This window comes from Pocillopora damicornis, chromosome 8 (assembly GCF_964200805.1).
Source record: "Pocillopora damicornis chromosome 8, jaPocDami1.2, whole genome shotgun sequence".
Classification (NCBI taxonomy): Eukaryota; Metazoa; Cnidaria; class Anthozoa; order Scleractinia; family Pocilloporidae; genus Pocillopora; species Pocillopora damicornis.
In genome coordinates, this window is record NC_142677.1 from 10240952 (window position 1) to 10253027 (window position 12076).

Here is a 12076-nt window from a genome sequence, read left to right on the forward strand (position 1 = left end):
ACACAATTTTGTCGCCAAACTCCAATAAGTAATGATAAATTTGAACCTCGGTGACATGACAGGACGGAAAACGCGTGCACTGTAAGTACCTCCCGTTGTCCCATACAAAGCCTTAGAAAACTTTTCTAAGGCTTTGTATGGGCTTTTTTTCTGGAGTATCTGGTAGCGCTCCAGGTTGCTTCAATATGCTTACCGCAAGGCGTCATAATCTCGTCACTTTGTGACAGAAATGTCGTTTAACTGAAAGTGAACCAGAACACCAACAGACCTATACATGTCTCAATTTTCCCATGAGGGAATGTTAGGTATCAATGACACGTCATCGCTTGTCAAACTTTGTCAGTAAACATGACTTTCACTTACTTAATTGGCACAGGATATACTACTACCGATGAGGGAATAATAAATAAATCTGATCAGAAGTCTGTGGCAGGTCGGGTGATATTGAAACGCGTGGAAAATGCATTTTACATTTAAAAAAACTTTATACTTGGAGGATTTCAACTGCTTTTTTTTTTCTGGTAGTCCTTGCATAAACCTTGTACCCTGTTTCATCCACATTAATTCTTAGTAGTTGTACATTCACTGCGAACAAAGCTTTCCGGTTAATTTTTATCGTTTTATCCCGTTGAGATAGGCCGCTGTCCACTAGAATTTTCTACAACATTATATCAGTATGGAAACGCGGGCACAAACTCAGCCACAGGGAATCGAGTACCGAAGACGATCGCCAACAAAAAGCGCGCGCTTGGCGCGTGCTTGGCAAAGTAATCATGCCACGACGATCTCGGGAAAGTACAATCGAAAAAAAACGCAGCATGCGAAATCAAAGGAGGAAACGTGAACGATTGTCAAGGACAGCTAGGGAAAGGGAGAACAGAGAAATGAGAACACAAAAGGAAAGAGATGCATATTCTTGGCGCGAATGTATTATAGCAAATGGAAAGCATTAGTCGAACAGAATAAAAAGACCCTGGACAAAACCAAGGTAGGTACTCGGTTAGCGTCAAAATAGAATAAAATAGATATCAGAAAATGAGCAGTTGGTTACAAAAAACGATATCACCGAACTGACGCTGAACGTAATCAAACTAGCATTGTCTTGCATTGTACAAAACGTCCTGGGGTTGACTTCAACATAAACTCATAGGGGGAGGGGAGAGTGTAGCCCTCAAAATTCTTCTCCTTTTTATGATGAAATGAAAAAAAAACTACAGTCATTTTCGTAAAATAAGGCAAGGAATCCGAAATTGCCTCATTCTGAAATGATTTAGCGGGAATTCATTCATTTCTGTTTGCCAAGCAGACAGGCTAAACTTTCGTCTGAAAAGGTCAGTCATTGAGCTTTGAGCATTTTCCCTTCCATCTTGCCATGTAGTGTTGATCTTGCCCTACCAAGGTTACCACGGATCAAAAAATGGCCAGGGATAGAAATTTCAAGGTCAGGGAAAAGTCAGGGAAATTAAAGTTTTTACACCACTGAGTTTCATACCATGCTGGAAGAAATATTTCAGATGATCTCAGCAATATTTTAATGAAGAAGAGGAGACTGGACATTTTGTATCCATTTCATCAGGGAAATTTTATTTTTATCATGGATAGGTCAGTACCTTATAGTCAGGGAATCTTGGAAAGTTCTGTTTGTATTATATGAAAGAGATAAAGTTTATCAATAAATCTATTAACATAGGAATTACAATTTCTTCGATTGTGATTAGTTTTAAAAACTCCTATTTTCCACTAATTCACTTGCCAAGTTGTTGTTGGACAGTTTAATAAGCCAAATACATTCAAAGTTGTAGTTTAAGTCAACCAATCACATTCAAAGTTGTGGTTTAAATCAATCAATCACAACCTTGGTTTCAATCACCATAGAAACAGTGTACAGATTCCTAAATTGGGGCTTTCTTTGAAACAGAGAATTGGTTTCCCTTGAGCAATGACAATATTTAAGTGTTCTTTTTAATTTGGAAATTGTAATTTTTATGATTAATTGGTAAAAGGACTTTGTGTCATTCGTTTCGGTCTGTAATCACACTCGTGATAGACAAATTGTACTTCCACTATGCAGTCGTCTGATTTTGTTATCACTCATATGATTACAGACCAAAGACTACTCAGTCCTATTACCACTTATTACACAATCTAGCATGTGAAGCTTATTAAGCTGACCAGCTTCACTTTTCCTCTGTTTATTACTTTATTCCAGATTAGAGACAGGAATACAAAATCAGGACCACCCAGTAGCAAATTTGCCACTGTTAATTTAATTGATCCATCTGAGCTTCAACCAATCAGTGAAAAGGAATTAATACTAGGACAGGGTTCATATGGCCGGTGCATTTTAAAATCTTTCAAAAGATTAAACGTTCTTGTGGTAGAAAAACAATGTCTGATGCAAAGCACTAAAGAGATGGTAAAGGAGGCACAAATCATGTAGACTCTCACACACAAAAACATTCCTGCAATAATAGGAATCCAGCTTGAAAGAGAGCCTATATCTCTAGTGATGGAGTTCAAAGCGGAAGAAAATACATCCGCAACAGTCAGTAAACTATTGTATTGCAAAGAATCCAATGGTATATTAGAGAAAGTTAACAGTTCACTGACAAGCAAAGACTGGCTGATCATTTGTCATGATATCACAAATGCTCTAGCTCACATTCACTCCAATTGTGGTCTCAAATCAAACAATGTTAATATGTAATCCAAGATGGTGGCTCTGGGTCCCAGAACCTAACTTCTGAAGTTTGGTTTTATATGAGACAGGCAGAGTGAAACAAAGAACATGATTTTTACAGATTATGTGTAATACCCAAATGTTATGAACTGCTGAAATTGGCAATATTCTTTCAGTTATCTAAGGAGCTATTTATGACGAATTATGTTATTATTATGCTATTTATATCAAACAAAAAGAAAACTGCATGTAGGCTGCTGGTGGAAACCCTCTGTATTAGTCTGCCCTCTTCCACAGTTAGCAGTGGGATTAGGGAAAGTCACACCACAGTAAATTAAAAACAAAAAAATTTATCACAAAAACAGTTCCAGCAGCACAGAAAGGCCACAATGTTGGATGGATGGCCAGGTATACAATTGGAAAATAAATTGCAAAATGTGTACCAGCATGTTTGTGTTAATCCCATATTATGAAGTATGAGTTGTTTTCAGTAACTCAGTGTCAAATTTTATGGTATAGTTTTCTGTAATAATAACTAATTATCATCATATTGGCTTTCCATTGTTAGACATTAATGCCAATTTCTTGACCAATTGGAAGTAAAACCAAGTATAACTTGTTTACATATCTAAAAGTAAATAAACAAAGTTAAAACTGGGTGGGTTGCCTTGAGAACCCATCTGTTCTGGTGTGTTGTTTTCTGAGTTCTTAGAAATAAGTGCACACTATCTTAACTCTGGTGTAATTTTGAATATCAGAACCCTGAAGAATAGCTCTTACTAATAGACCTGGTGCATGACTCAGTAGTTTGGGTGTGTTTCTATCTGACCAAATGATAGGCTTTGACCTGTTTTGAGACTTATCCGTGTCAATGGTACTGTCCATCTAGTGTGTAAACATAGTACTTTTAAATGAATTCAGTAGACTTATTCATTTGATCATTATCATCTGCCACACAACTGTGTTCCCTATTACATTAGTGTTTACTGTGAGATCTAGAATGACATAAATGTGGGCAAAAATGGTATAATAAATTATTTGAGCCTAAGCCTTCTTGTAGTTGAAATATTGGGAAAGAAAGGAAGAAGAAAATAATCAAGAATATAGAATTAGGCATATGCAAGATAACATTCTGTTTCCATTGTTACTTTAGCACATCAGTATTCCTGTTGTGAAGATGTCACATCTTTTATCAACAGGACTGCCAAGATGACTCATCTTTTGGCCAGTTTCTGTTTGCTATTGTAACAATAACTCTTGCAGTCCACTGGCAAAGGCCAAAAATTAACTTAGGAATAAAACAAGGATGCTGTGGCTCAAAAAACTTTGTATTAGGACACTGACAGCTTGAACCTAGGAGTCAGCATTTAGGCTTTGAGTTTAAGCAGAGACTTTTCCCTTTTTCTAAAATTTATGATCTATTTGCAAGCATTTTCACAAGCCAAAGCCAAAGCCTTCTCTTAAAATTAATGATTGAAAAACCAAGGTATGTTAGTTAACATTTTCTTTCAATTATTAAGTTTCATTGTGGCAACTTCACCTTCACCTAACTTCTTCGCGCCAAGTGGCACAGAAGGCCTCATTCCTGAAACATTTTTGTATATTCATCTCTCATCTCGTACCTATCCTGTGTATCCGTGTATGTAAGCTATGTTCGCGCTAAAAATCTAAAGGTGGGAGGATAACCGTAACTCCACTGACTCACCTCTACAAGTTAACATTTCTCACAGTGCTAGTTCCTCTCATATTAAATAAGTCGTGCTGATTATACATGGTCGAAATGTAAATGGTATTTTTGACAGAATAATTGAAGACAAGTACGCATGCATTAAGGGTGTCTGGCTCGATATTTCGATACGCCCACGAAATCAATTGACCGTGAAGATCTGAGAGAAAGCCGTTTACCAACAGGCTACTGGAAAGCGCTTTTAGTTATTCACCATACGGTATGGCTGCATACCCACAAATATGTCGTAGAAAAGCCAGTTAAGACAACAGGACAACATGCAAAAGAATGGAGTCTTTTGTTAAGATTAAAGAATCATATTACGACATTCATAAAATTAACCAGGACTCCATTCACGAGCGATGACACATTGATCTCTATAGTTTGAAAGGTTATGGAGTCGCATTACAACACTAACCAGGACCCCAATAACTAGCGATGATAAGTTGATCCCCTACAGTTTGACATGCTTTCACACATTCCCAACAGACCCGGGGAAATAACGCTGCGGGAGATGATACTTGCAGTAAAAGCCATATCCGTCCTCTCATGAAGGAACCTCATCAGAGTTACGTGAAGACCAGAAAACAACGAAATTACGACTATGGCAAATTTGTAAAACGCAAATTCTTTTAATTGGTTTTCTTACAATAAGTATATCGCATGTCAATACACAGCTACGGTCTACCAAAATATTCGAGCAATTGATTTCATCTCGGTAGTGATAACAGGGTCATAACATTAGCTGAATCGAAACTACTGAATCCCGTGGATTTGTGTAGTAATCACGATTTCGAGTGCAATTTGGAATAAATTAGCACGACTACATTTTTTCAAATTGCACGATCCTGTAGGGTAAGTGCAATTTGTGGTCTTTGAAAAAATTCGCAAGTGCTTATTTATTCTAAATTGCACGAGAAAAATCATGCGATTACGTATTAATAATATACATGTAAAAATACGAGATACCTTACTATAATTATGCAGAAGCAAAGCGCGCGCGTCAAATGCAAAAATAATTTATTCAAACCGTGCGTTCGCTTAAACCAACCGCACACGATCACAACAATAATATACAATGATATTTTTACATCTTTAAGGCGCAAAAAAGTTGAAAGTCCGGCTAAACAGTTCAAGGAATTGTTCAGTCTGGTTTGTTACTTCTTTTCACTGAATTAGACCTCTTCTGCATTGAATTACCTGAAAACTGCATTTATTTTAACCAATGAGAACTGAGTAATTGTTTCATGTATCTTATTAACCTTACAATGTTTCCTCTGAGTTCACACATGGAAATAATCTTTAATAACATAGCTCACAAGAGAGGTTGTAAGAGAAGTTTGAACGTAGATTTGTTCGCTTTAAAGCCTATAATTAGGTTTACATCGCAAATTGATGCGTTTCGTTTGCGAAATTCAATATTAAGTGACTGAATGGCGTATTTTACAAAAAATTGCAACTTTTCCACTTCAGTTCAGTATTATTTCGTTTAAATTGAAGCAAAATGAGTGGAAGAGGCGAAGGCTTTTGGTTTTTACTTTTTTTTTATTTTTAAAGAGTTTCAAAGCTGACGTTTCGAGCGTTAGCCCTTCGTTGATCGTTCTGACGAAGGGTTAACACTCGAAACGTCAGCTTTTAAATTTTTTACGACGACCAATTTACGTTAACAACTCAGTTGATAATACTAAATTACTCAGATATTTTGATAATTGGAAATGAAACTTCAAGAGAGGGTATGAATAAGTTTAGATAGACTCTTCACGGTCATGTTAACTGAGACAACGAGAAGTATTTTTCCAATTGCTCTATGACCGGATAAAATGTTTCACTGTCGTAATGTATCCCATCCATCGTTCCTGGTGAATATGAGGCGCTAATAGGATATACATCAAGAACACTTATACCACCTGCACACATGGCTGAGTTGGCAAACGCATTGTACAATTGGATCCTCTGAAAAGTGAACAAAAAGGTCGTCAAACTAATTACGCTATCCATGCATCAGTTCCTTGAGACAGGTTTCTTTTTTGATTACACTAGAGTGCGCAAATCAGAGAAAGAGAATCACTTTTTTTAGTACTTAATCAAAGTAGGGCAGAAAGTGAACTATGAACATCAAATTCTTTTGTTAAAGGGTTTGAACAACCGCAGGTTTATCTTCAACACAAGTCCTTTTTCCACAGGCTTAATTGGCTAGAAAAAAGTGAAATTTCATTCAGTTGCATTGCCTTGAAAGCGGTGAGCAGTCCTCTCAGACTAAAGGAAGGTAAACTTTGATGGAAGCATATAAATGTTTGCAGAATAGTGATATAATCAAAATACTTTAAAAAGTGTTTGGCTTCCGTACGACTCATAAACCGTCTAAATCCCAGAAGTGATTAACATGTATCGTCTCCCTCTGACATCCATACATTATCCAGCGAACAGGTAAGGAGAATACTCAAACTTATCAGGTAGAAGTTTACATCTTGATCTAACACCAACTCCTCGTAACTATATTACAAGGAACTGTGTAGCAGCTACAAGGGAGAATTAACAATCAGATCTTTGATGAAACGATTACCATTACACACACTTCTGAGTGAAGTTTCCTCCATTAGCTGTTGGTAAAAAATAAGTAATGCTTATTAACATATTAACAACAAGAAAATAATATTTCAGAACCATAAAATACACACGTGATTTGTCGTAAATCTGCGGAAGGCGCCCATAATGTCAGCGGATTGAGCATCGATCGCTGTGGTCGATTTCCAGATAGCTTTGCCCTTGTACAGTCTCTTCATTTCGGTTATTAGTGCTGTGATTACCTCTTTATAACTTTTGAAACTTGTCGTCTAAGAAATAACACAGCGATTTTAGTCAACCGATCAGTTTTTTATTTTAAAGGAATAAAAAATTTCATATGGCCTCCCTGCCATAATGTCGATCAAGTTCCATTGCCAGGATTTGTTTTCGCTTTTCTTTGCGTCAACACAAGATAAACAAATTGAACTATAACATTTATAACGATGATTATAAAATCATCATCATTGTCATCAACAACAATGAAGATCGGAAATTGAAGGACGACATGAACACCTTGACATAGTGAGCTCCAGCATTTAACAACAGTGCGCTGTCTTTGTCCATATCTTTCCTAAGGAGCACTTGACGGAAAAAGCCTAAAACTCTGGGAACTTGCAAGTTGACCTCAGCGCATGTTTCTGTCTGTGCAGAAAAAACAAAAATTAAGGGGGGTAAAATTCACTGCTGGACTGGAAATATTAACAGAACTGTGTTTTGCTTCTGTAAAAGGACAAGCATAAGAGCAGAAAAGTCGTGCAGAGAACACTGACACGTTAGCAACCAACACAGTCAGAAAACATTTTTGTCGATGAAGTGTGTGAAAACGCTCCGTCCCGGGCGCTAAGAAAGCTATATGAAAGATGATAAACACGATAATTCTTATTCAGCGCCAAAAGATTCTTGTATTTGGTGATGCTTGTATACGCGAGCATATTAGTCAAAAACTTACCAATTCGTAAAGTGTCTTTGGGTATATCCAGTTATACGTGTTATTGCATTTCTCAAATATTTTAAAGCACAAGCTTTGCGACATGGGAAAATTGAGTGATTCGTAGAAGTAATAGCTCAGCGAATCACCATAGACCCAGAATACGCCTTTACCAACCGCATGATCGTGTTGGCGTTTATATTTGTTTTGCAAAGATGAGAAATCTGTGAACAAAGACCAATATGTTGAGGTTATTATGATTGATCTGTCTTATAATGATACAGTGGTAGATCTTAATGTTGTTGTTGAAAATTCGTAAGCAGTGGTAATAGGACTAAGCGAGGTACAATTCAGGGAGTAATCAGGGGAGGGATTTCAAATTTGCCGAGCATAGCACGAGGTTGATTTTAAATTACGAGCACGATTGCTTCTAAATTGAAAGACAAGTGGCTTGACTACCACTTAATCATAACCATTACAATTTCCTCAAATGTGATTGGTGCATCAGCTGCTTTATATTTCACTAATCTTTCTGTACAACTGTAATCAGACAGTGTAATCGGACGGTTGGCTGTAATAGAACACATGTAATCGAACAGTTGAAGCAGCCAATCATACTAAGTCCACTCAGCTAAATCCACTAATCACAGAATTAATCAAAATAACCATAGCAACAACCATTTACCCTGAAAAAAAAAAGGAAATTTCCAATTTTTTTGCTTTAGACATTGTCCCTACTGGAGATGTTTGTCCTAAATGTATTTTCTTTTTTTTCGGAAATTGTAGTGGTTATGATTAATTGGTAACAGGACTTGGCGTTGTCCAATTCTGTCTGTAATCGTATTCGTGATTGACAAATCAGACCCCCGCTTTGCGGTCGTCCGATTTTGTTAATCACTCGTATGATTAAAGACCAAATTGGACTCCACTCGGTCCTCCTACCATTATTTATTATATCGTTAGCAAAAAGGGAAAAACACAGGAATGACAAATGTAAGAGCACACACACTTCTTATTGTATGGAGATATGTTTATTTTCAACGACGACCTTCCAACCTGCTTGATGAAAAAAAGTCTTCTTCATTTTAATTGGCCCGCATTAGCTTGGAAATTAAATTTTATTGGCTGATGACTAATGGCTGAAAGTACTGCCTGATTACTTGTAATTGGAAAGGTGAAATCTGACAGTTTTGACTAGAAAAAGCCAGTCGAGTCACGAATAAGGGCTTTTAAGAACCAATCGTTTTCAAGAATTATATTATTTAAAGTAATCCACAAGAGAAGTTCACTCGTAGCGTACATTCTAAATGGACGAATTCATTGTTTAATGAGGCTTCGAATATTAGGCTTGAGCACTTTCTAGAGAACTCATCTCGACGGAGAAGGCCCTTTTCCTCCATCCATCACATGATCCTCCAAAGAAACGGATCACATTTACATCGCCTTTCATATTGCCCTTCATAAGCAGTTTTTAGAGTCTTTTTCTTTTTTGGAACTATTTTCAGTTGCATTATGTTGCTTGCTTACCTTCTCCTGTAAAATTCATGTACGGTAGCCATTTGTAACCAGTCACCCATCTACCAAAGCCATCCCACACCAGGTTACACTGAATATCACACTCTCTGTCTGCTTGGCGCATGTTTTTCTGAATCTCTAACATGAACAAAGATGAAAAATTATGGACAGTCACGGCACGCTAGACTTATGGTAAAGTTTTCCTGCAAAGGGTGACCGAAAATCTGATGACTGGACATAAGCATCAAACAACCATGTTTAAGGGAAATGTACAATTAAAAGATATAAGTGAAAGGGAGGTTGCTCTTTCTTAAGTTTAAATAACGTCATTTCATATATAAAGTTCATCATGGGTTATACTGTTACATGTATGCGTTACTCTCAATAAATAGAGCTGGTTCTTATTGACATTATTTATAATTATTATTATTTCCATTCGCGTTTTAAAATAAAAGTTATTTTTGTATCTAGAACGTTTTAATTAAATTGAACTGCAGCTAAAATTTTTCGCCCAATATAAATAAAAAGTGAATTTCAAAACATTATAAGAAAGGTATTCTAAAGAGGGGATTTCAACGTACCTATGGTTGTGAGGCGTTGCCATGGGATGGTAAGTTTTTTGGTTTTAGCAGACAACAGAGGTTTGTTGATATATCCAGTCATTTCTGAGAAGAGATTCTTGCCAAGGGAAACATTGTGTAACTTTCCCGAGCAGTGAGCTTAAAATAAATCACAAACAAAATAATGACATGAAAAAGGATGAAAATAAGAGAGTGGAAATTTTATCTATCACTTACATCTACCGCAATTCATGAAATTCGTTAGCGTGATTGCAGAGTACTATTTGGTTGGCGAGAAAAATTTCTTAATCGCAAATCCATTCATTGATGTATAAATGAACCGACTAACTAATTTCTTTAGTTTGCTGATGGCGGGGTTTGATCATGCCTATTGTGGCTGTCCACTCTGACCTAGATCGATTTTCGAGGCAAAAGTACTTCGTTTTTGACCATGCATGAATACGTTGGAAGCTTGTAAAGAATGAGACTTAACACGAGCACGGCGAATGGGAACACTAAGAAATCTTGAATATCATCAGCCGTCTTACCAGAGTACCCCAGGAGATTACCCACAAGAAAGGGTCTTCAGCTACAATGTGTTTTCTTTTCAGTTTCGATCAGCTGTTTCTTACCATTTTTAAACCAGTCCATTGGAGGATCAATTAATCCATCACACAATGTATAATCCAGAATCATTTTGATTTTATACTCTCCAGGCTCCATGATAAGAAACAAAACCTCGTACACTCCATTATTGTGATCAAACACGGTCCCTGCGAGGTGTGAGGGCCCTTCAATGTACACTCTCCACGAGTCCCCTCCGAATGTCTTCCGCTGAGCAGTATGCGTGCGGGACTGGACGAAAAACCGACTATATTCCCCTGCGGGCCGGATTTGTAAATCAAATATTTCACTGTGTTCAGGAGACGTTTTCAACCTGAGGCAAAATATTGTCAGTTGGTTGGATAGGCTGTTACCATCTGTCCACATTAATTGTTCAAAATATAAACAAATCATACTTGAGCCATAAATATTTCTAATCAAGGATGTAAGGGTCAGTGAGCCCTACGGGCAACATGTAGGCCAAATCCCTTCTATTATTATTATTGCGAGCAAGACGGTTTGTTAAAAGGTGATAGTGAATGACCTCGAAAAATTTGCTCTTTGGGCCAGTTTTCCTCTGGGGTCAGCAGGATAAGTTGGTGTATTACAAAATCCTGGTAATATTCTCTTGCAATGGTAACCTGATTAAAAGATTCAGCTAAATCAAAGCATGTCAAAACTTTGAGTCAGGCCTTGACTCTGCCTATTTGAGATCTCTTAATCAGTTCTTATCTTATGTTCAATAACAGGGCTTTTTTCCTTACGTAATTCAATAGCGAGTTACCTTTGATATTGTTGTCCATCGTGTCTTCTATAATTAAGGTTCTGACAAGGTTTCTGCAGACGTTCCCAATCCAGTCGCCATTTTCGCTGGCGACACCAATTAACTTTGAATTCTTCGTATTTGGAAGCTCCAGTTCTCATTTGAAATGCAACAATTCGGATGAAAATGAACCATGTTGCGAATTTATGTAGCATGACAAACGTTTACAAAACCGAGCGCTATAGCTTACACATGCAGGTAACCAACTGTTGACAATTACAACTTTTACCGCGATAATTTTTAGTTTTGTGTGAAAGTTTAGCAAACCGGGACTCTGAAACTCTATTTACTGTATTTCCATTGGCCAGGTACATTTACGCTAAAAATAAGGATGACTGAGATTTTTCCGAGTTTCTGTGAATATCTTCATTATTTATGCCTCTCACCTAAAACATTTGATAAGCCATAATTGTTTTCTCCCGGTAATTTGAACGCCTGACTTCTTTTTTAACATGACATTTTGCAGTAATTGCTTCAATTCTTTTTCTAAACGTCTACAGTTTGTTCAATTTTGTTTTATTGCACATTGTTAAAGTCACTCGCCACTTGTTCTGTGTCAGCTTGTTAGTCACACGACTGAAGAAGAACACCAGCTGGACAAACAGGTGAAAATCTTCAACAGGTAGGCGTAGTTGGTTGAGCAATTTCGTGTTAAAATAACAGAAAATCACGGATT

General features: G+C 37.0%; 1 protein-coding gene and 1 long non-coding RNA gene across 3 annotated transcripts; one reads left to right on the forward strand and one right to left on the reverse strand.

Moving 5' to 3' along the window:
* Positions 1 to 46: 46 nt before the first annotated feature.
* On the forward strand, positions 47 to 2658 carry LOC149041322 (uncharacterized). Of its 2 annotated transcripts, XR_016179240.1 has the most exons (3): positions 47 to 81; positions 638 to 988; positions 2210 to 2397. It is a non-coding gene; the product is annotated as an uncharacterized LOC149041322 (long non-coding RNA). The 2 variants fall into 2 exon arrangements; XR_016179239.1 differs by lacking the exon at positions 47 to 81 and having other exon boundaries at positions 311 to 988; positions 2210 to 2658.
* A 2754-nt stretch (positions 2659 to 5412) lies between these two features.
* Positions 5413 to 12001, reverse strand: LOC113672228 (uncharacterized). Its single transcript, XM_027188516.2, has 8 exons — positions 11362 to 12001; positions 10607 to 10911; positions 9996 to 10133; positions 9427 to 9552; positions 7921 to 8123; positions 7485 to 7613; positions 7085 to 7240; positions 5413 to 6359 (listed from the first exon to the last, which is right to left on the reverse strand). Exons 1-8 carry the CDS (start codon positions 11553 to 11555, stop codon positions 6171 to 6173), a joined length of 1440 nt encoding a protein of 479 aa, XP_027044317.2. The 5' UTR covers positions 11556 to 12001; the 3' UTR covers positions 5413 to 6170.
* Positions 12002 to 12076: the final 75 nt, after the last annotated feature.